This window comes from Acanthisitta chloris, unplaced genomic scaffold (genome assembly GCF_000695815.1).
Source record: "Acanthisitta chloris isolate BGI_N310 unplaced genomic scaffold, ASM69581v1 scaffold1111, whole genome shotgun sequence".
Classification (NCBI taxonomy): domain Eukaryota; kingdom Metazoa; phylum Chordata; class Aves; order Passeriformes; family Acanthisittidae; genus Acanthisitta; species Acanthisitta chloris.
In genome coordinates, this window is record NW_008657421.1 from 100,095 (window position 1) to 120,546 (window position 20,452).

Genomic DNA, 20,452 nt, shown 5'->3' on the forward strand with positions numbered 1-20,452 from the left:
AGAGGTGCTTTGAGATGAGATTTGAAAATCAGATGATGATGAATTGATGAGGCAGAGAGAAATACCATCCACCAAGGTTGTTCCAGTTGTCTGGAGAAACATGTAGCACACAGAAATCCTGGTGCCATCTCTTGGTAGCCTTTGGTATGGCAAGATTTAGCACAAGTGCACCTACTCCTGTGGCATAAAAAATTGGTGAATAAGCATTATATAAAGAGAAATCCACTTCTAAGCTTAGATTTATGTCATGGGATGAGACTTAGTGACAGTGTTATTTTGAAAGAGATGCTTGCTTTTTTTCTTTTAGATCTAGCTTATGTTTTCATCTATTTCAGGTCACAGTTTGAAAGAGAAACAATGCTTTCAACTTGAAGGCCTTTCTTTGCTTGCCCACTATTTCTTCCCCTTTGGTGAGCTAGTGGGTTATATTTGGAAAGATGGTACGAGGGCAAGTTGCTGCTGTTCTCAAGTTCTTGACTTTTCACACCCAGTGGCTATGGCAGATGCAGTTCATGGCTTTGGGTATGCCTATAACTGCAGGCAACTCTGCTTGTTGAGTGGGAGATTCTCTCCACCCGAGCTTTAATCTACCTCATTCTGCTAACAACTGTTAAGACTTGCAGCAGAGACTCCAGCGTGGGCTACTCAATCTTCTTAGGACACATTATTCAGTCTTGGAGTATTATTCATGTTGCTGTATCTGTCTCACTGTTGGTCTTTGTGTTAACTAGATTAAAGCTATCACTTGGGTGCCTCACTGCATTGCAATCTTATTGTCTCTTGGAATGTCTGAGGTATATCTCTCATGTAGCTGTTCATTGTCACTGCCATCCAAATGGGAGGTGAGACTTGATTTCATGCATTGGTTCCATCTCGGGGTGTTTCCCACAGTTAAATGAATTGTTAATGTTGATAATTGTTTCTTGCAGCTGAATATGATAGTCCCATAGAAGGATAGGTTGAGACTGGTGTGTACAGGTTATTCTAAGCTTTTAAGTAATACAGAAGGAACAGAGTGGAATACATTAGTTTTATTTTTTTAAAAAAAGGAAAGAGAACATGCAGGAAGGATTACAGAATATTTCATAATCCCGTAAGAAATGAAGGGTTTGGGATGACTTCTGGAAGTTGGTGGGTTATCAGCTTGATAAGGAGTGGGAGAGCTGCTTCTGATCTGGAGGTTCATAGAGAAGTTTTTTATCCTTGGTGGTTGGGCTGTAAGAGCAAAGAAGGCAAAAAGTCTAATGGTAGAAGAGAAGAGATCTCTCATGTCTGAAGTGTTAATCTGAGACATGGTGTGTTACTGCAGGCAATTCACCTGAGATGAGACTTCTTTTATGCTCAATGCATGCACTTAAACAGCACTATTTTCATGCCTTACAAGAGGTGCAGTCAGTTGAGATTGAGGCATTCAGTGAGGACAGAGCTTGGGGTGGGGTGGAACAAAGGGAAGAGAAGAGCAGTAGTGAATTTGTGAAAGGTTTTATGCTCAGGCAGGATGCAGTTGAAGTGGTCTGTGGAGTGAATGTGGAGCTGGCAGAGTGAGGAGAGGGTTGAGCAACATGGTTATGTGACCTTGTAAGCACATTTGAGGTGGATGTTAAATGCCAAAGCTTTCAGAAGGAATCAGCCAGGCCCTGGGGGACTGGGACTGTCAAGAAGGGATTTCTGAGCAAACCCTGTTTAAATGTGCTTTTAGAGGTGATGAACAGGTGCCCACCCTGCCTGTTTGTCTGTGTTCTTTTTCCTGTGTCGAGAAGACAAAGAAAGAATCCCCCCTCGGAAATCATTGACTTGGGTAATGACGTGAATCTCTGATAGAGGCCAGAGAGTGAGTAGATAAAGCTGAGGGCACTCACTTGTGTGTCAGCTCGTGTGAGAGCCCAGGAATCTCTTCTCCTTGGCCTTTCACTTGGTTTATTGCCATTTCTCCTCCCACCCAGAAGCCTGTTGCTGTGAAAGCAGCTCTGAAATCCTCCCCACAAAAGCTTTCAGTCCAAAGGTAGACAAGGCAAAATTGGAAAAAAAACAATGAAAGAAAGCTTCAGTGCAGAGCTTCTACAGCAACAATTTCCACAGTGCTATCCCTACAAGGAAAATAGCCTTAAGAATTTCCTGTGGCTGCTGAGGCTTTTTTCCAGCCCCACCAGTGCTGGCAGTGCAAGCAGTGCTGGCAGGTGGAGTATAAGCCAGTCTCTAGAACTATCAGTGGTTTTAAAGCACAGCAGTGATTAGACTTGCCCTGAGCAGAGCTGTATGACACAGTGTCAAAGCCCTTAGCAACAGCCTTTCTGCAGTAGGATTCCCTGTCCTGATAGCACTGTTGAAGCTGCACCAGCTGTAGCAGCAGCAGGGTAGCTGGTTTTAGCAATATAGAGGCAATGCAAGAGACTCATTTTCAGTGGGTGAGAGAGAGAGAGAGCTCCAAAGTCTTCAGTCTTTCAGGGTTCTTTTGGGTAGTTATCAAACACTGATTATAGAGAATAAAAGAGAGAAAGCAAATACTGGAGCATTTACCAAGTGCAGGTAAAATGAGCATTTTAGGGTAAGAAGATTTTGTAACAGCAGTGCCACAGATGCAGCACAGGGCTCTGGCCCACTTACACTGCCAGGGCTCTTTGCAATCTCTTTATCTGCAGGGCAACACTTGGAATGGCAGCAATGCCAGTAAAATCTGTAAATAAACCTAGAGTTGAGCTGCTCTGGGATGTGTTTGGAGACAGGGCTTGGAACGCGGAGAGGAGAACCTGAAAACTCGAGGAAGTGGCTGGGGAGGAAGAACAGGGCTGCTGGTTCCCAGTACAGCTGCAGCTCTGCGGTTGAGAATAGAAACTCCCCCTGAAGTGTAAACCTTGGAAAGGTCATGGCTCTGAGACAGAGTTTTCACTGTCAGGCTCAGCAAAAGCCAGATTGTTGCAGAACAGAAAAGAGAGAATAATCCTATATCTTTGCCACATCTACTCTGTGTATTTCTTTCATCTCCTGTGTTAAAAGGATGCAGTTTGGGCTTTGTGTGGACCATAGGATATACACTGATATGGTGCAACAGCTCTCAATGTCTACTCAAAAGCTTAATTTTCTCCTTCTTTTTCACTGTTGTTTAAAATTGCACTTGGAAATCTGTGGTTATTCCAGCTTTCACCACCTTTCAGATTTTACTGTGTAGAAAAAACAAGGGCACATGGAAGAATCATCCCAGTAATACTGAGAATTTTTACTGTGCATTTTAATTATTTATCCCTATTGCTTCATTCTTGTATTTACAGCTCAAGTTCTACCAGCCTTGGCTTTGATATAGTCTGTTTTCAGATCCTGGAGTTTGGCTTGTTTATATCAGATGGAAGATTTCCAATGGAAGGAGAGAGGGCAAAAAAACCCCAAATCCTAACTTTTATTACTTAGGCTTCTGCAAATTACTGCTTCAAAAAGCCCCTGCAGTTATGCCAGTGTGACATTGCAGCTTTCAAACAGCAAATATCAGGAGAATTTGACCCAGTAATCGCTGCATTTTGGCTTTTACTGACTTTTTTCCTTTTAAATCCTCTAGCTAAATGTTGTGAGGAGCAGGCACCAGCACTAAGATGTAACCAGATTATCTCTTAATAAGGAATTACATGTGCAGCTGAGCAAATTCATTAGTCTGTGGCTGGCTGGCTCAGCCACAGCAGCCAGATGTTGCCTTGCAACCAGCCTTGCACACTCCATGGTGGTGCAGTGACTTGTGTTGCAGTTGAGGCTGATGCTTACTGCCTGCTCTTGAATCCTCTTGCTTGTAAATGTAGTGGGGATGAAAGCTGGGACTCTACTTTGTCTGTCCCTGGTAATAGTCTTCCTGTCCATCCTCCTGAAATCTGAATCCATCCTGTATCTTGTACCTCTGGCACCAGCTGGTCAAAACACTGTGTGGAAGGCAGCATGGGTGTTCTAGCAGATAAACCTATTTCTGAGTCTTGTGTATACTAGTGAAATAAATAAACATGCCATTCTTTCTCAGGACCCTACTTATGCCATTCCCATTGCTGTCTTAAAAAGGCTGTTGTTATTCTTTCAATTGCTAAGTATCTTGTGGTACTGTGGTTGCAGAGACCTTCATCTCTGACCTGCAGTCCTGTTTGCCTTCCCCTGCAGTAAGATGTCCTACTTTTTTTCCTGCCTGAGCTGCAGAGATGAGGACAGGACAAGGATAGGTTCACAGCAGGTATTAGGGTGGTGGTGCCTCTGCTGCTATTGGAGACCATCACTTTTTCTGGTGGTGTCTCACTCTGCTTGCTGGGACAGCTTCTGCAGAACTTGCATTTGCAGCATCTAGTTTTGTGTGATCCTGATCACATGTCCTCAGATGACTCTGTTGCCTTCCCTATCACAACCTGGAGGTCTTATGTCCAGAAAGGTGCTGCAGGGCAGTGTGAAAGCTGCTTTCCACACCTTGGCTCTTTTCCTTCAGATGTATATCTGCATATCCTACACAATACAGCAGTATCCTCATTTGCCCCTCACCTGTCCAACAAGACAGAAGCCATAGAATGGCTGAGGAAGATGAATTAGCATGATGGCTCTTTTTTTTTCCTGCTAAACTTTTATTGAAAATCCCAGGCAAATGGATAAGCTTTTCTCCCTGCTCTGCAATTTCAACATTTATTTTCCCAAAGACTTCATTTTTATACTGTACATACCTGTGTCAAAACTAGTTAGTATTATATGTTTCTATCACCATTCTATATGTGTTCTGTAGCCCTCTCAACAACATATGGTGGGTAAAATGGGCATTTGTTGAGCATACAAGACAGATTTGAAAAACTTCTTATAAAGTGGCTATTGGTATTGACTGAAGGAACTTGGGTAAGACCTTAGTTTTCTGGATGAATGTCCAGATTTTCAGAGATATTTAAATGTGTGAAGATGAAAGGGAATGTAACCATAACAGAAAGCCTCTCAGCAGGTTAATGGATTAACTTGTACAGTTAAAAGGTAGTTCTGACCTTAGTATTCAAAGGAGCTTTAAAAAATCCTGCTGAGTGCTACCTGCATGTTTAGACATAAAAATGCCTTTTAAATTCAGGTCAAGATGCCTATTGTGAATCTGTAAGAGAATGTTACTTTGTGTTTCTCAAGCATGTTTATGCATTGTTCTCAATTTGAGATTGATTTAATAGCACCAATTAAGCTCAGTATTGTGTGCACACACTGCATACAAATGAATACCCCACTGTTTCCAATCACGTTCCTGTTTGGCAGCATCAGTTAGGACCATCAAACTGTAAAGTGTCCAATTCACAGTGGATTTTGTGCTGAAGGGCTATGTATGCTATTGAGGGAAGACAATCACTGGAAAGGTTGAAACAAGAGGGTAGTGGGAAAACAAGAAAAGATTGGTGGCAGATTCTGCACATTTTTTCTGTATATTTTGTTGAAATTCCACTTGCCTATGAGCTTCTCAGGCAGCTCTATCTCTGACCACCATCCTTTGGGATTTAGGGAAGAGTAATATATAGCAACTGCCTGACCTGTGTGCATAACAAGGGAAATGATGCTTACCTCCTTGGGAAGCACAAGGGAATTGATAAATATGTTGCATGGAAGAAGATTGATTGCATCGATATTTTTTGTGCTTGCCGCCTGCTGCAGCTGAGGGTGTAGCACTGCTGTCAGAGCTGCAGCTGATGTGTAAACAGCTCTTTGATTGTGTATGCTTGTTCTTTCATTGTTTACACATTCACGTGTAAACAGCTACCTTCAAACCATGGCCTTGGTACCACAAGATGTAACTGGATGCTCATCAGAAGCAGAGCTGAGTAGGTCTGTAGGGTAATGTGGTAAGACTATTGCCAGTTCACAACCATCCAAGTTGCACCTTGCACAGGCAGAATGGTTCTAGCAGCTATGCTTGCATGAAACAGCTTCTTGCTCTGGCATATTGAAAAAAAAAAAAACCCTCTGCAATCCAGCTCTCTTCCCTAGGGATTTTAAACTTTGGGTTTCCTTTGGCTGGACATTATGGATGTGCTTGATCTGAATAGGACCAGGGGGAGGTGAAGTGCAATATCAACTCAAATTGATGGATCTGTTTCTAGAGCCTTGTACTATGGAAACAGTACCATTAGATTAAAAAGAACAAACATAGTTTTTCATCTTGTGTTCAATATAAGTCATTCCTTCTTATATTCTGAAACATCTGACTTTTACTTAAAGAAAGAGCTGCTGCACAAGTAAGCCTTCTTTTTTTGGAAGAGATCAAGGAAGATGATGCTTTCTCAGTCCTTCAACTTCATATTTCATGTTCTTTTCAAGTGTTTTAAATTGTGCACATTTTTTTTAAAATCAGCTTCCCTGAAAGATGTTTATTTCTTTGCTTAAAAAGATCAACCAAACAAAAACCTCAAACAAAACAAACTTCAAAATTCTAAGCAGAGAATCTGCTGGAATGGCTGAAATGAGAACTCAAATTTTCCATCCCTCACAACAGCCTAGCTCCACACAGAAAAGGTTGCTGTTTCAAGCTCCACTGCTATACAGCTCGAGAGCACCTTTCATTACAAAGTGCTTTTTAAAGATGTTGTACCCTGAGATTACTGCTGCTTTAGAGATGGTTTGTACTAACCAGTAGTCAGGGAGAACTACAGCCATTAGCCTTGATTACCTTGAAACCAGCCTCCCCTTCTATGCTCTCAAATAGCTCTGGGCACAAGCAATGACATATTAGATACCTCACTACCTGGACTGTTGGCAACACAAGCTGCCCTTGGATATTTCACTGACAGTAATTGAAGTATCCATAAAATAAATATCTTGCAGTGGTTTGGAAGCAATAGGGGGTGTGTGCAGGTTCATTTGCTGGCATCATAAACTCCTGGGTACCCCCAAGCTCTACCTTCCCCTTATAATTCACCATCAGAGATTTCCCAATGACAAAGCACCTGCAGTTCAATTTCTCTTAATGAAAAGAAGTCACAGTTGACCTGCTGAGACTTAAGCCCAGGGTTCCTGGGTATGTCTCCAAGCAGTGTCATTTGACTTCATCATGCCTAAGCAGGTTACATGGATTGTGTTCCTCTCCCTGCCTTTACAGGTGGGCAGGGCAGTTCAGAAAAGTTTGAGGTTGGATGATCCAGAAGTAAGCAAAATGGGGCTGAGTCTCTTCCCCCACACATGGAGCACATGCTCCAAATGAGCATAATGTTCATATTGATCTCTGTGGTCTCCAGAGCAAAAGCTGCTGGGAATGGAGAATTGATGAGCATAAAATGACAACAAAGGATTGAACCAGCAAACCATTGGGCTCTTTCTGAACTGAGCAGTAACTGAAGTGGGAGTGGAAGATAGCTGCCTGGGGAAAGGAGGGGGTTTTAACCTCACTCACTGACATGAATTAACTGTGTTCAAGATGTTCTGTAGGCTCTGCTGGTGCTTGTTAGCAGGTGTGGCCTTGATGAGTGTTCTCAACCCTGCTCTTAATCAATCAAGGATAGCATCAAGCCCCTTTGCTGGTCCCCCTACATGTGTCCCTTGGGTGAGAGAGATGGATTCTCACACTGTCAGCCTGAAACTGCCTGGGTGATGAATCTGTTAAGAATTCTGTCTGATTGTGATCCTTCCAGCCCCTTCATCTTGATGTGAATGACAAGCTGTCACAGCCTGCCTCAGATGTATTGGTGGTATCTGACCCTAGAGAAGGAGCTGACATTATCTTTTGAGGTATGGCTTCTGCCTGGGGAGGCAGTGCCAGCTCTGCACTGTGCTCTAGGAAGTGCCTGGGCATTTGGTTGGCAAGGATTTGAGTGTCTTTCATGTACCTTGTTCTTCTTTGTTACTACTTTGAAGCTAATTTAATTTAGAGCTGTAAAGAATAGGCTGACTTTTTAGGATACAGCTGTCTCTCCTTCTCTACTTGTTGTACACAAGAGAAAGTAGGATACTTGTAAGGATGCCTGGAGGATAAGCCTGGAGTCACTCTTCTTTCTGTGAGGGAGAGATTAAAGAGGCTGGAAGGCTATACCTTTACACTGGTTTTAACCTAACAGGCTCCAGGGCAGGCAGAGATGTTTGGAAGATGCTATGGTGAAGGCTTTGAGCTGAACCTGGGAACTGAGATATGCTGGTCACTGGAACTGAAGTAACCATTAGAAAAGGAGTGTGTAGTTTTTATTCCCTTTCCTTCAGCGTTACACTGGAAGCACATTTGTGCACAACAGCTGGATGTCCAAACTCCACCTGTTGGCACAGTGTGGGGCATTGCAGGCTGTAAGTAAGTTTTGCCTTTAGTGTAAATTTCAATGCCTAGCTAACAAGTTGGAATTAAAGTGGACATGATTTTTTTTTTTTGCAGAAGTCCTAGACCAGCAGTGCTATGAAAACACCAGCAGCATAAGCAGATTTTGCCCACACGTATTTCCAAGACTTGTGAAGCTGCTGGGTTTAAGTCTTTAAAACAAATCACTGTGCAAGTGCCTGCATATTTAAGATCTGTATTTCTGGGCTGCAAGGGAAATGACTATCCAAGGCATCTGCCTGGGATGAGATCTACCTTCTGGTAGGATTTACAAAGCACCTATTGCCGTGGTGCCTACATGTTGTTTCTAAATGTCTCTCAGTTGTTGAATGTGAAACTGTCTTTAGCGTGAGTGGCTCTGTGACCGTATTAGCTCCAGCAGTTAAGTATGAATCCCAGGGGCTGGAGGCAAAATGCAGCCAGATAATGTGTACACTCAAGGACACTTAATTCCTCCCAGAGACAGAGGTTATGGAAGCTTAGGGGCTTTAAGCCTGTAGAGTGTGGTACCTTGAGCCCTGAGTCAGTGTTCCATTGTGTCGGATGCTGTACAGATATACAATTCAGGGTCCCTGCCCCACACTGCTTGTGATATGAATAAACATGACAGCAACAAGTGAGTATATGAGAAATAGCAGGGTGAAGGGGCAGGAGGCAGCATGGGCTGAGTAATGTGGGTTGCCAGGCAGGGGCAGAACCTTTTCTTCCATTTCAATAAAAACAGTGCTCTATGTCTTTATCATCCAGGTGTGGTTGCTTTAAGGAATTAGATTAGGCTTCAGGTTGAAGAGGTATTTAATGAATCACCAAGTCATTAGTTTTCATTCAATAATTTGAAGAGGATGCTCTGTGGTTTAGCATGAGGAAGGCAAAATTTCACAGGAGAAGAAAGGATGGTTAAATTACTTAGGGACTGATCTACAGAGCCCTTTTGGTTCATTTCTTTGTTAGGCCTTTAGCTTCTCTGCTGTCCCCTGTCCATAGTTCCAAGCTAGCCCTGAATGGGTGAACACCAACATCAGTGTGTCCTATGAGTTTTTAAATCCTTTCATGTAGTCAACCATGCATCTCTTCTGTAGTGAGCTTTCCATTTTCAGGAATCCTTCTTTTTCTTCAAGATACAGAGGCAGAGGCACAGCACTGTCCATCAAACTGCCTTGTGCTACAGCCTGTGAGCTGAGATCAGAGTGCAGAAGAAGACCAAAACCATCCTGGCTTTCAGACTTCTCTGCCTGCAGTGATTTCCAGCAAAAAATGTCCTGGTAGCTTAGATCTAAAAGGGTGACCTGGGCATAGGACTCCTTTGTCCAGGCTTTTTAACAGCCTGGTTTTACTGGCTAATCCAATTGTGCTTTGGCTTGGGACATGAAGTTTTTCTTTGTTGTTGCTCCTGGTTCCTAAGCACAGGATCTGGAAGTTGCATTTGTCTATCTGTCTGCTAGTTGTACTCCTGCCCAGATATCCAAGCTGCTGACTTGGAAACACTTCAAAGATTTCCATTCTTCAGAGTAGCTGTCTCAACTGCTACTACAGGGAGTTTTTAATGTTTTCTGATTATGGAGCAGCATTTATTATTATGCCTTATAAGATAGGGCAACTTTATTTATATATCCTTCTTCCTTTTTAAAATATATAAGTGAGTCTCCCTTGAGATACATTGGACTTGACGAAACAGCTAAGAGTTTGCTAACGTATTACCATAGAGAACAGAAAATCAGAGGAAGGCATCTGGGCAGATTTGGCAGTTTTTTAAATGTTTTAATCCCTCCCTCCCCTCATTCCTTCTTGAGACAAATGCAGAGATCTGCACTGGGCACACTATCAAATTCTCTGGTCTAGCATATGGTTCATCAAGTCATCTTTCTTGTGCTCTTAAACTTTTCCTCCTGTTTCCTCCTGTTTCCATCTTCCCCCCCCACCCCATCCTTGTTCTCGTGCACAATTTATGAACTCCTGTCTCTGTCTTCCTGTCTTAGGCTTACCCATCTTGTTATATCTTCTGCTGCCTGAAAAGATGCTGTTGGTTTGCCATATGGTACTAAGGGGTACTGATATTATCACAAACACCATTTGCCTTACTTGCTGTAACCCTATTGATGCTTTAATGAGCTTGCTGCTGTTTTCAGTGAAAGTCCATTCTGCATCCTCTTCTATGACTTATTGTTTGATAGGTGTTTTTGTATGTTCAAATTCATGCAGCATCAAAGATAGGTAATATTCTGAGGGTACTTGCTGACAGCTGAATTAAAGTGTTAATTACAGTGCTGGTTGAAAGTCCAAACTTGAAACAAATGCAGGTAGTTAACTCTCTGCATAGTGTAGGGGTGAACTCCTTTCCCAGGATAATTGTGGATGTTAAGGGTTTGCCTAAGTTCAAAAGTTTCCAGGCAAATATATGGAAACAAAATAAACCAAGAGCTAAAACCCCTTCCAAAGACACCATTGCTAACTTCTGAGATCTCTGGACTGCTAATTGCTTGAGTATGAGTCTGTTGTGCAAGTTCTAGCACAGTGTTTCTGCTGTGGTCTTACACGCTTTCCTTGGCCACAGGACACTGGATTATTTGGACTTCCAGCTTAAGCTGGTGCAGCTGCTCTTTTCTGGCCTAGCTAATTAACTTTTCTCTTAGAATATCTGTTTCTCATTTCACTTCCATTATAGCTATGATTAAAATGTAGGTATATTGGACTACAGTCACTTTTCTCAGACCCTTTCCTCATTAGCAACCTGGGCCTAGCAGTCCCTTTATAAGCAATCCAGGCTACCTTCTCAAAATCATTAGGTTGTTTGTCTCATCCCTGCCAAGTGGATGTTTCAGGCCTTCATTTTCTAGTGCTTAAAACCCATCCTTTCATTTTCAGTTGAATTTATTCATAGCCATTTTATATCCATTTGTCTTTGTGCCAAATTTATTCTTCAGCTTAAGTAGCTCTCTGCCTTCCTCAGTGTTTACTTCACCACCATGCAGTGTGTCTGTGGAGAACCATCCAGTAGTCTCTTGACTGTCATTTTGCCAAGGTGACTAAACTGTGATCTTTAAGACTCCTCATGAGTTATGTCTCCGTTACCATAATGATTTCCTTGGCAAATTTCTGCATTGCTCCTTCTGAGTACTGCACACAGCTGTTCAGGTGAAGCCTTGTATGAGAACTTTCAGGCTTTCCCTTCTCCACTGGCAGTGGCTTTCCTGAGACCTGATCTGTTCTTTTCATGGTTGTCACCCTGCTGGTCATGCTTGTCCTCATCCTTTAATAGGCTCATATATCCAGGTTGTCCTACTCATTTCCAAATTATGAGCCCCTGCTCATAACAGTAATTCTTATTAAACCCTAAATGCTTAACCTTGCACTTTGACTATTACATTTCATCACATTTCTATTGCTTCAGAACTCAAGAACATCTTGTTACTCCTGAAAGATATTCTGAACTCCCTGCTATTGGCAGCAGCTCCAGACTTCACACGGTCAGCAGATTTTGTTAGTATACTCTGACTTTTTGTGCCAAGGTCATTAATGAAAAGATGAAATAAGATCAGTCTCCAAAGATCCTTGAGGACTTTCACACATAACTTCCCTCTAGACTAATAACTCCTCTTTCAGCACAACTCCTGTCATTGCCTCTTTAACCAGTTCCTTACCCATGTTGTAATTCTTACACTAATCCACACATTCTCCAGCTTGGATAATAATTTCCTGTGTGACACCATATCAAATGCTTTGCTGAAGAACAGATAAATTAGTTCTACCACAGTTCCCTTGTCTAGAAAAATCAGTTATCTTATTTAAGAAAGATACCAAGTTTAGCTGGCTAGACCTACTCTTGGTAAGTCTGTTTTATCCCTTAAACCTGTTTTATCTGTTTTGTAGTGTATCCTTGTCTTTTTTTTTTTCTTTCAAAACCTGTTTAAAGCAGTGCATATCATTGAGGTCAATCTACTGGGTCTGCACCCACTTATGACTGACAGAAGAGTATGTTCTGTAGGACATACAGAACCCTGTATACTGCCTATGCCAAACCCCTTGTGATGGATTGCAGTACGTGAAGAGATGAAACATGCCAGTTTGGTTCCACTTTATTTTATTGCAGTACTATGTACAGGCATCATCTGAGATGAGTATGTGTCTAGGCTGTTAGCCTAGGATATGGAAAATCCAGCTAGCTGCAGGTCTCTAATGTCACTTCAGAAGCAAATGGCAAATATGGAACTTTCTGTTTCTGCTGAGTGCTGATGTTGGGATCTGTCTGATACAACCTTTAATTTTTTCAATTTTTAAATCAGGACATGTCTGAATTTTCTACCCCACAGCACCATCTGGATGGATTTACTTACATCTCTAGGCTAGTTTCGGGCTTCTTGGCTTTCCAAGCAAAGCAGTTGCAAACATATTCTACCATGCCATACCAAAACCACACATAGCTCTTATCCCTTGACTTGGGGCAGATCAGCTCCTTCTAAGCCCAGAGAAAAGAAATGACCAGGGGTGCTTCAGGCTGTTAAAGGATCAACTGTGGTATGGCCAAGAAGAGTTTAGGTCTTCTGGGGTGAGTGTGATGAGGCATTGGAGAAAATCTGGACTCTTAAGATAGTAGGAATTGGAGATTACTGTCTGAGAATATGGTCTGGAGGTTCTGAGGTTCTCTGAGGGTGAACAAAGTATACAATGTGGTTCACAGACCTTCAAAAAAAGTATTGGAGGATTCAGATTTGCTGGTTGATTGGCTGACATGAGCTTTTCTGGCAGTGTTGACTTCATGGCAGTGGTGTAGCTCTACTCAAACTCTTAGAAATGCTTGTAAATACCCACAAAACAAACCAGATGCCTACAGGAAATTGTGAGAACTCTTCTGCTTGGAGCCAGAGATACTCCTCCATTCCTTCATTGCTCTGCTGTTCTGGCATGTGATTGAGACATCACATCAAGCCTGTAAATGCAGGTGTGTAATGCAGCCTCTTTTTACGAGATACATCGTGCAGTGTGAGCTTTGGGAGATGCTCTGGGTGGAATTTTAACTTGCTTAGAGTTGTTTACTTTGAACCAGACTAGGGGAAAGACTGAGTGATCACTGGCTGTGGCATATCTCTTTTCTGAGAAGGCTGAATAGCTGGTGGATGACAGTATTCCTCCCACCAGCTGAATGATTGCTGTTTAGGTGGAGCTAAAGAAGCAATGAAATCATGACTGTGCTTCCAGTGGTGAGATTTTTAGCTACCGATTTCCTGTTCTCTCTGTATTTGTGTGCTTCCTTTGCAGTTTGTAAAGCTGTTGTTGAACTCTGACAGATTCATTATGAAAGAATGCCTTTAGATAGAAATGTTGACCCAACATCAGCAAGAACCAACTCTTGAAGTCTTTTAGTCTCAGCTGCTGTTAGGACAGACAATGCACAGCAGCTTGATCACAAAAAATATTTATTTATTTGCTGCAGGATGATTGGCTCAGTATAGAAGTTAATACGATTTTATTTGGGGATTGGTTTATAAAGAGATTACATTTTAAGGAATCCTTGGGCACAGAGGCTTTTGTAGCTGTACTTATTTAATCAGCTCTGGGCACTTGAAACTTCACAGCAGTGAGCCAGGTTAGAACATGGATCTTCTTGCTCCAGCAAAACATGACTGGAAAAGAAAGTCTTCTGTGGAGCTAGTAGGATGGAGATCTTACCACAGGAGGAATAACTTACTGCAGAGCTTTAGCTTACAATTCCTCTTTGGAGTGGGGCCCTTTACACACCCTGCAATGCAAGATAGTGTTTCAATTAAAAGTATTCAATTTTGTTTTCAGTTAAAGGAGGTGTGAGGGAGGACGGGGGTGAAGCTTATTTTGGGAAAATGGAGAAAGGAGTGGAATTTGACTGGAAATACTGACACTGATGTCCCAGCTTGATGTGGGTGGAGGCTATTGTCTACTGATGTAGATGAAAGCACTTGTGTCTGGAGTGGGCATGTGCTGAGTCTGGTATGAAGAAAGAGCTCTGGGGCAGCAGTTTAAAGACTTGCTAGATTACTTTGGATATGTGGGTGTTGCTTTAAATTTAATGGTCACTACAAATCAGTGTAACAGGAAAGCTAGAGGGCTAATGGTCTTTTAGAATAACTTAGTCAGCTCCAGAGACTGGATCCTCTGTTGGTGTAAAACATTGCAGTTCTGTCAAAGTCCATCATAAGCTGTCAGCTTAGACCATCTGGGAAGCCTGGCCCAGAAGTCTGTGAAGATGAAGGTTACAAAAATTATCAAAGAAATTGACATTATTTCTCCATCTTTCTTCTTTCCTCAGGGCAGCCATTGGGGCTCTGGCAGCTCTGCTGAAATCAAGTAAGCTTTTTTCTTCATATTCTTTCTGGCTTTCATTTCTGTGCTGTGCTACTGGATAGAATGATTCTGTTGAACCTCATTCTCCCATGGTATTCTCTCTTCCCTTGGTCCCAAAGAGAAATGCATAGAATAAAGAGGCAGCAATGTACTAGTTTCCTGTATTGAGTAGTTATGATGCTTGGAGCCCATGGCTCTGTGGGCACATGGCTCTGGGTGATGATGCCCTCGATGCCAGGGAGTAAGCTGCTAAGGGAGCCAGACTAGACACTTAATTTTGAGTATTTAGGAAGTAGTGTTTGTCCTGGGACTTGGTACAGTGAGAGAAATGGTGAACTCCTCCAGCTACTGACAAATGCTTATTGCTCTGATCCAGCATCACAGGAAAGCAAGGCCAGGACCTCTCTGTCCTGTGGTGCTGTTGTAACGTTGTACTTGCTTGGTTGCAATGATTCTATGGGCAAAGGCTTGGAAAACTTCTGTTGCCCCGAACAGATTGCCTTATTCTCCCTTGTAAGTTTTTCAAGTCTGAAAATGCAGAGGCAGGGCTGAGAGATGGTGGTTGCTGGGGTACAGCCCTGCTGTGAGGGGCTGTGCTTAACATTTGCACCAGCTGGCTGAGGGTCTTGAAGACCTTCACTAAGTTGTTTTAAGACACCTTACCCAATTTGTTTCTGCTTCCATGGAAAGGGAAAAAAGGACACAAATAACAGCAATGTTTTCTGGTTGAGAATGGTAAAGTGATTTTACCAAAATACATCATCTATTTTCAGTTGATGTTTTTGTTTAAGATGCTGAAACTGGAATTTGGGAAATGGTGCTGATACTGCATAACCAAATAGAGTACCACAGACCACAAGGCAACCTGAGCTGTGTTTTTTGATGCTTTCTACCATCTGATGCTGAGTGGCCAAGAATGTCTTTTAGTTTTCTCCTTGTCGTGTGATTCAGGACATGAGAAGCTCCAGGCTTTTGGAGTAGACGACTGTGGTAGCTGCATACAAATGAGCAGGTTGTGTCTTTCGGGAGGTGTGGGTCAGGAGATGTGAGAAACAGCTCTGGTTCTTTGAGATAAACTTAGCATGCTTGGAAAAGCGATGAGTTTTTTCAGGATTGCACCAGGACAGCTTGCTTTGTCACAGTTAACTTATTTGTGGCCATAACCTTGGTGATTTGAATGGTGCAGGGGTTCTTGGAAAATTAAAAAGCAAACCTGGTGAATGCTATAGCACTTGAAAATTCCTTCTGAAAACAAGGAGTAAAGCTATATACAGCAAAGCACCCAGAAGCCCTTTGGCATGTTATGGATGGGATGCAGACTAAATGGGAAGCAGGAATCCTGGGAAGTGCTACAGTGGTGAATTGGTGGACTGATTATTGTGAGCTTTTTTGGAGACTTACAGTAACCTGCTTGGAAATGGTGGGGAGGCTCGATTTTGCTGAGGGTGAAGTCTGTAAGACAAAGAGGACAAGAACATTGTCCATTCTTGAGGCCTGTCCTATCCTTCAGTGCTTCAGCCCCAAGTGATCAAGGGGATTACAGTTATACCCAGAGCTGTGCTGGAGGGTCAGTGTCCCTCTTGCTGTTAGCAGAGCTGCAATGGGAAAGCACACGGTAGTTTTAAAGGGAGCAGGCAGATGGCAGTGTGTCTCCCTGATGGATTCAAAAACATCCATCTTCATCTCCTTAGACTTCTATAAGCTCGACTTGAGACTTTGTCCACCTGGAGGGCCAGGACTGGCTAGAAACTGTTTGGCTTCTGTTTCTTTCCTAACAGAAGCTGATGCTAAATGCTCACTTAATAGGTGTGTAACTGTGAGAAACAAGGTATGCCTGGACAAAAGACATCAGTGCAGGAAGAAATTACTACCCCAGCTGTACCTGGGAAATTGTTGCTGTTGTGTTTCAGAAGGGACAGTGTAAGATTACCCAAAGAAATAAGTAACGAGGCACTACAAGCAACAGGGAAGAAATGCTTGGAAATACAGTATGAGTGACCTTGGTTTTTCTGTTCCCCTGTACATAGTGATTGTCACATAGTGATAGTCATAGAGATGGTGAATAATGGAGAAATAGAAATTTAGGTCCCTTCAAATGACAGTACTGCATCTTTATATCAGTGGAAGCTCAGATTACTGAGAGAGAAAACATTTCTTGCCTGACCATCAGCGGTTTTCTCACTCCTGACTTATCTCTTTTCAAGTATCCCAGAGTATCTTTCCAGTCCTTTCATGATAACTCTCCCAGTTGCTGTTCCCCAGCTGCCATGCCCAAGTGCAGGAACCAAACATCTTGTAGCAAGTCCTTCCTCCATTGCCTTGCTGCATTTTTATATCTGTTGCCTCTCCACCATGCTGTTAACTCCCTCTGACTGAACTACATTTTATACAGGCAGCATATGTTGCTTGGTAAATTCTATAATGTTGCTGAAGTGCCATGAAGGAAGCAGGAGGTTTTTACTCTTCTCTTGGATGTTATAGTCAAGCTTTCTAGTGTTACCCCTGTCCATCCTTCCTCCTTCAATTTCTAGATGCTTACAGTCCAGTATTGTGGATAAGGCTGTAGATCCTGATAGCTATAGATAAACTGAGGTGGGATGAATCATGCAGCTTTGCCAGGGTATGTTCTCTCTGTCCCAGGGTGCACATGCTTCTTTTTCTAGCTTCCTTTGGCTTTCTTCTACTTCTTGTCTATACACCTGTCTTCATATCTTGATTCAGCTCTGTATTAAGGCCTGGGGAGCTCTTCACTAAGCACTCCTGTGTCTGCAAGCCCCACAGGTGTGGTGCCTGTTTGAGCAGCAGTGGAAGGCAAGGGATGCTCTCCAGGTCACTCTCAGCCATGGGCTCTATTGCTTTTAGTGACTCACCCCCCAGAATAAAACAAGCAAACCATTCCCAGTTTTGTGGGAGTGGAATAAAACTGGACACCTGCTATCTAAGCACAGACAGGCACATGCCTGGGGTGTGCAGGCTGGAGGGGATGTGATGGACCAGAAGCCACACGGTGGCGATGTGATTATAGGGATCCCTGCTCCCACCGTGCCTAATCCAATATGTATTTTGGGTGAGTAATTTGTTTATCAGCAGGTTATTTTAATCTAATTTTGGTTGTATTTGTTATTCCCGACTATCTGTGCTTCCCAGAATTACTAGCTTGCATGTCTTTAAGGAAATTAGCTAGAGCTGGTCTCAGAGGCATTTGCTGAGCGGATATTGAGGGAAAAGGCTGGGGAAACGGGCAGGGCCCTTGGTGCAATGCTTGCCTAGTAAAATTGTAATGAGCAATTTAAAAAGACAGGTTGTGGTGACCTCCTGATCGTGCTTATTTCATCAAGACAATTCTGTGTGCTAACAGCAGTTATTGTCAATGGCCTTTCCCCTCTCTTTCTATCTCTCTTTCTTCCTCCTTTTGTAATCATTATCCTCTTGCCTTTCCCCACAAGCCTTTTATCTCTCATTTCCTCCTCTTTCCTCCTCATCTTCCATCAACTAACCTTTATTTAACCTTTCACCCTCTCCTTTTTAATTTTTTTTTTTAATCGAAGCATAATCCTTATGTCTTGTGGCTGTTGGGATAAAATAATCAGTGTCATTCTTTTCCTTTTATGCTGGCATCAGGGAGGAGCAGGGAACTCTGAGGAACAGAAAGTGATGTTCTAGCACACAAGCAGATTAGGGTTTTTGAAAGCCTTGCACTCTACATCTGAATTCATAATGCTTTACAACAGATCTAGTGCTGCAGCTCTTTGATCTTGAGTCAAAATGCCCTATTGTTAAACCATCCCAGTGCCTGTAGCCAACAGCACAATGTCTGTGATTTGCCTAATACTGTGCCAGGCACCCATCTCTCCTGATCAGTTTAAGACCATATTATCCATCTCTGGATTCAAACTCCATTATCAGTTTGGTTCCAAATCCACAATCACAGCTTTTGTTGGGTATTGTGATCAGGGCTGAATTTTGCAAATAGTTCCTTTAATAGTAATATAAAACAAGCTTGTGTCTATCTTTTCTTCCTGAATTTCAGAATACAAATAGTCTTGATTCCATGTGTTTATCTCTTTGAGAAGAGCCACTTTGCAGAAAAGAAAATTATTTTTGTATGTCATTTATATTCCCTTCCCTAAGACTCTTCATTCGTAGACATATCCCAAACTGAAAATAACTCAGTGCTCCAGAGGAAAAGCTTGGTTTCATCTCCTAGAGCACAGCAACTTCCTGCTGTTTTGCTCCTCTAGGTGGGTATAAAGAAACCTAAGTGTCAGGGAGCTGAATTATTCTCTGTTGACATCTTTAATAGTGATTGCTTACTGCTTTGTCTTGGCATGGGCAGTGTTTGTGCCTCCAGTAATGAACTGGCTTCAGAAAATTCAGTGCCTGAATTTGAGGAAGTCTTCCAAATTCTAGCATCCTTATCTGAACTCTTTCAAACCACTTTGGTCAGAAAATCATGCTGGAAATCTGGTGCAAATGTATTTTTTGTTGCTTTCCAGCTTCCTCAGTTATAACCAGAAGATGCTGTGAAACTGGAAAGTAAAGGGGAAAAAATGAAACATTTTTGAAAATCAGTTTCTTTCTGGGGTTAGTTCAGAAGGGTTTGGCTTGCTCCTCCTTAATTTTTGCATAAAAATAATCAAACAAAGGCAAATTGGAGAATTCACCCCATATCATGATAGTTTGTATGACTTCCATTGAACTGGACAACACCTGGAACTAAAGCAAGTATTTTGGAGTATAAAGAAAGAGCTATTCTTGTACTGAAGCTAAGCTTGTGTCTGATTCCTGTTCTGGGAGCAAAACATGGCATTTGTAGTTGCTAGAAAATCCTACTTGTGTTCTCTACTTTTATGCCAGTATTCTTTGTGTACCCTAAATAAATGCCTGGGTTCTGAAGGTTTATAGAGCATAACTACAGGCCTGTTTTCTGGTTTCCAACAAAAGTTGAGCTAGTACCAGCTTCTTGCTGGAACTGTAGAGCCCACTGGGTCTGAACTGATCCCAGCACTTCATGTGTGACTAGGTTTCTCCATGGGGACAATTGATTTTGTTTCTATAGGGAGACCTTGTGCATACCTCTAGCAAAAATGGCCTCTCAATAACCAAATAAAATAGCTGTGTTCTCTTTGCCCTAGGAGATATCTTGCATCTTTCATTTCCAAGAGGAAATCACTAGAGCAGACTGGGGAAGCTGGAGATTTTCTTATGTCTTTCACTATTTCATGGGCCATAGGGTTAAGGGTTAATTTAGCAGAGCATTCTTATCTCCAAGCTATAGCAATGTATGTTCTTGGCATAATGAATCAGCTGAGTGGCATCAACAAAGAGATTTAAGCAGATAGTCAGCAAGATAAATATCTCTTTGTTCTGCCTGGTAAGCAGGGCATTGCTCATCATATTTCAGGTTGACTGTAATTTTGATTTGTGATTAAATATGCTGCATGTATTCTAGTGGTCCTTGTGTTCCTGGCAAACACTTCAAAAGGGACTGGATTGTGAGGAGAACTTCAGAAATGTCCACAGAAAGGCTGGCTCTCATGAGACTTTTCTCTGCTAAACTGAAAGCCTGACTTTAGTGTCTGTTCTTGTCCCCCAGCACAAAATCAGAACTCTTTCAAAACTGGGGATTTCTTTCTACTGTGATCCCCTTGCTAATTTAGATGCATCTTTAATCACTTGAGGCTTCTGTGTGTCCACGTCAAATGTCTCTTGCTAACTGCACAGACTATTCAGGCCACATATTTTGTGCTGCAGTGCTTAAAATTTCACTGGTTAGCACCTCTGTCCCAGATACCAGGAGTGGAGGATCAGTGCTAGAATTGTGGGAAGCTAAAAAGACATTGAATGTTCCCCTATTACCCATCTCAGCCTCAG

General features: G+C 42.3%; 1 protein-coding gene across 1 annotated transcript in view; it reads left to right on the forward strand.

The window, feature by feature from the left end:
- The window catches only part of AGBL1 (ATP/GTP binding protein-like 1), a gene marked incomplete at both ends in the record, with an annotated part of 90,114 nt that overhangs the window by 11,767 nt on the left and 57,895 nt on the right, over positions 1-20,452 (forward strand). The window contains one exon of the mRNA XM_009084685.1: positions 14,544-14,581. Coding sequence (XP_009082933.1) covers positions 14,544-14,581 — 38 coding nt within the window. The remainder of the gene's footprint in view (positions 1-14,543; positions 14,582-20,452) is intronic.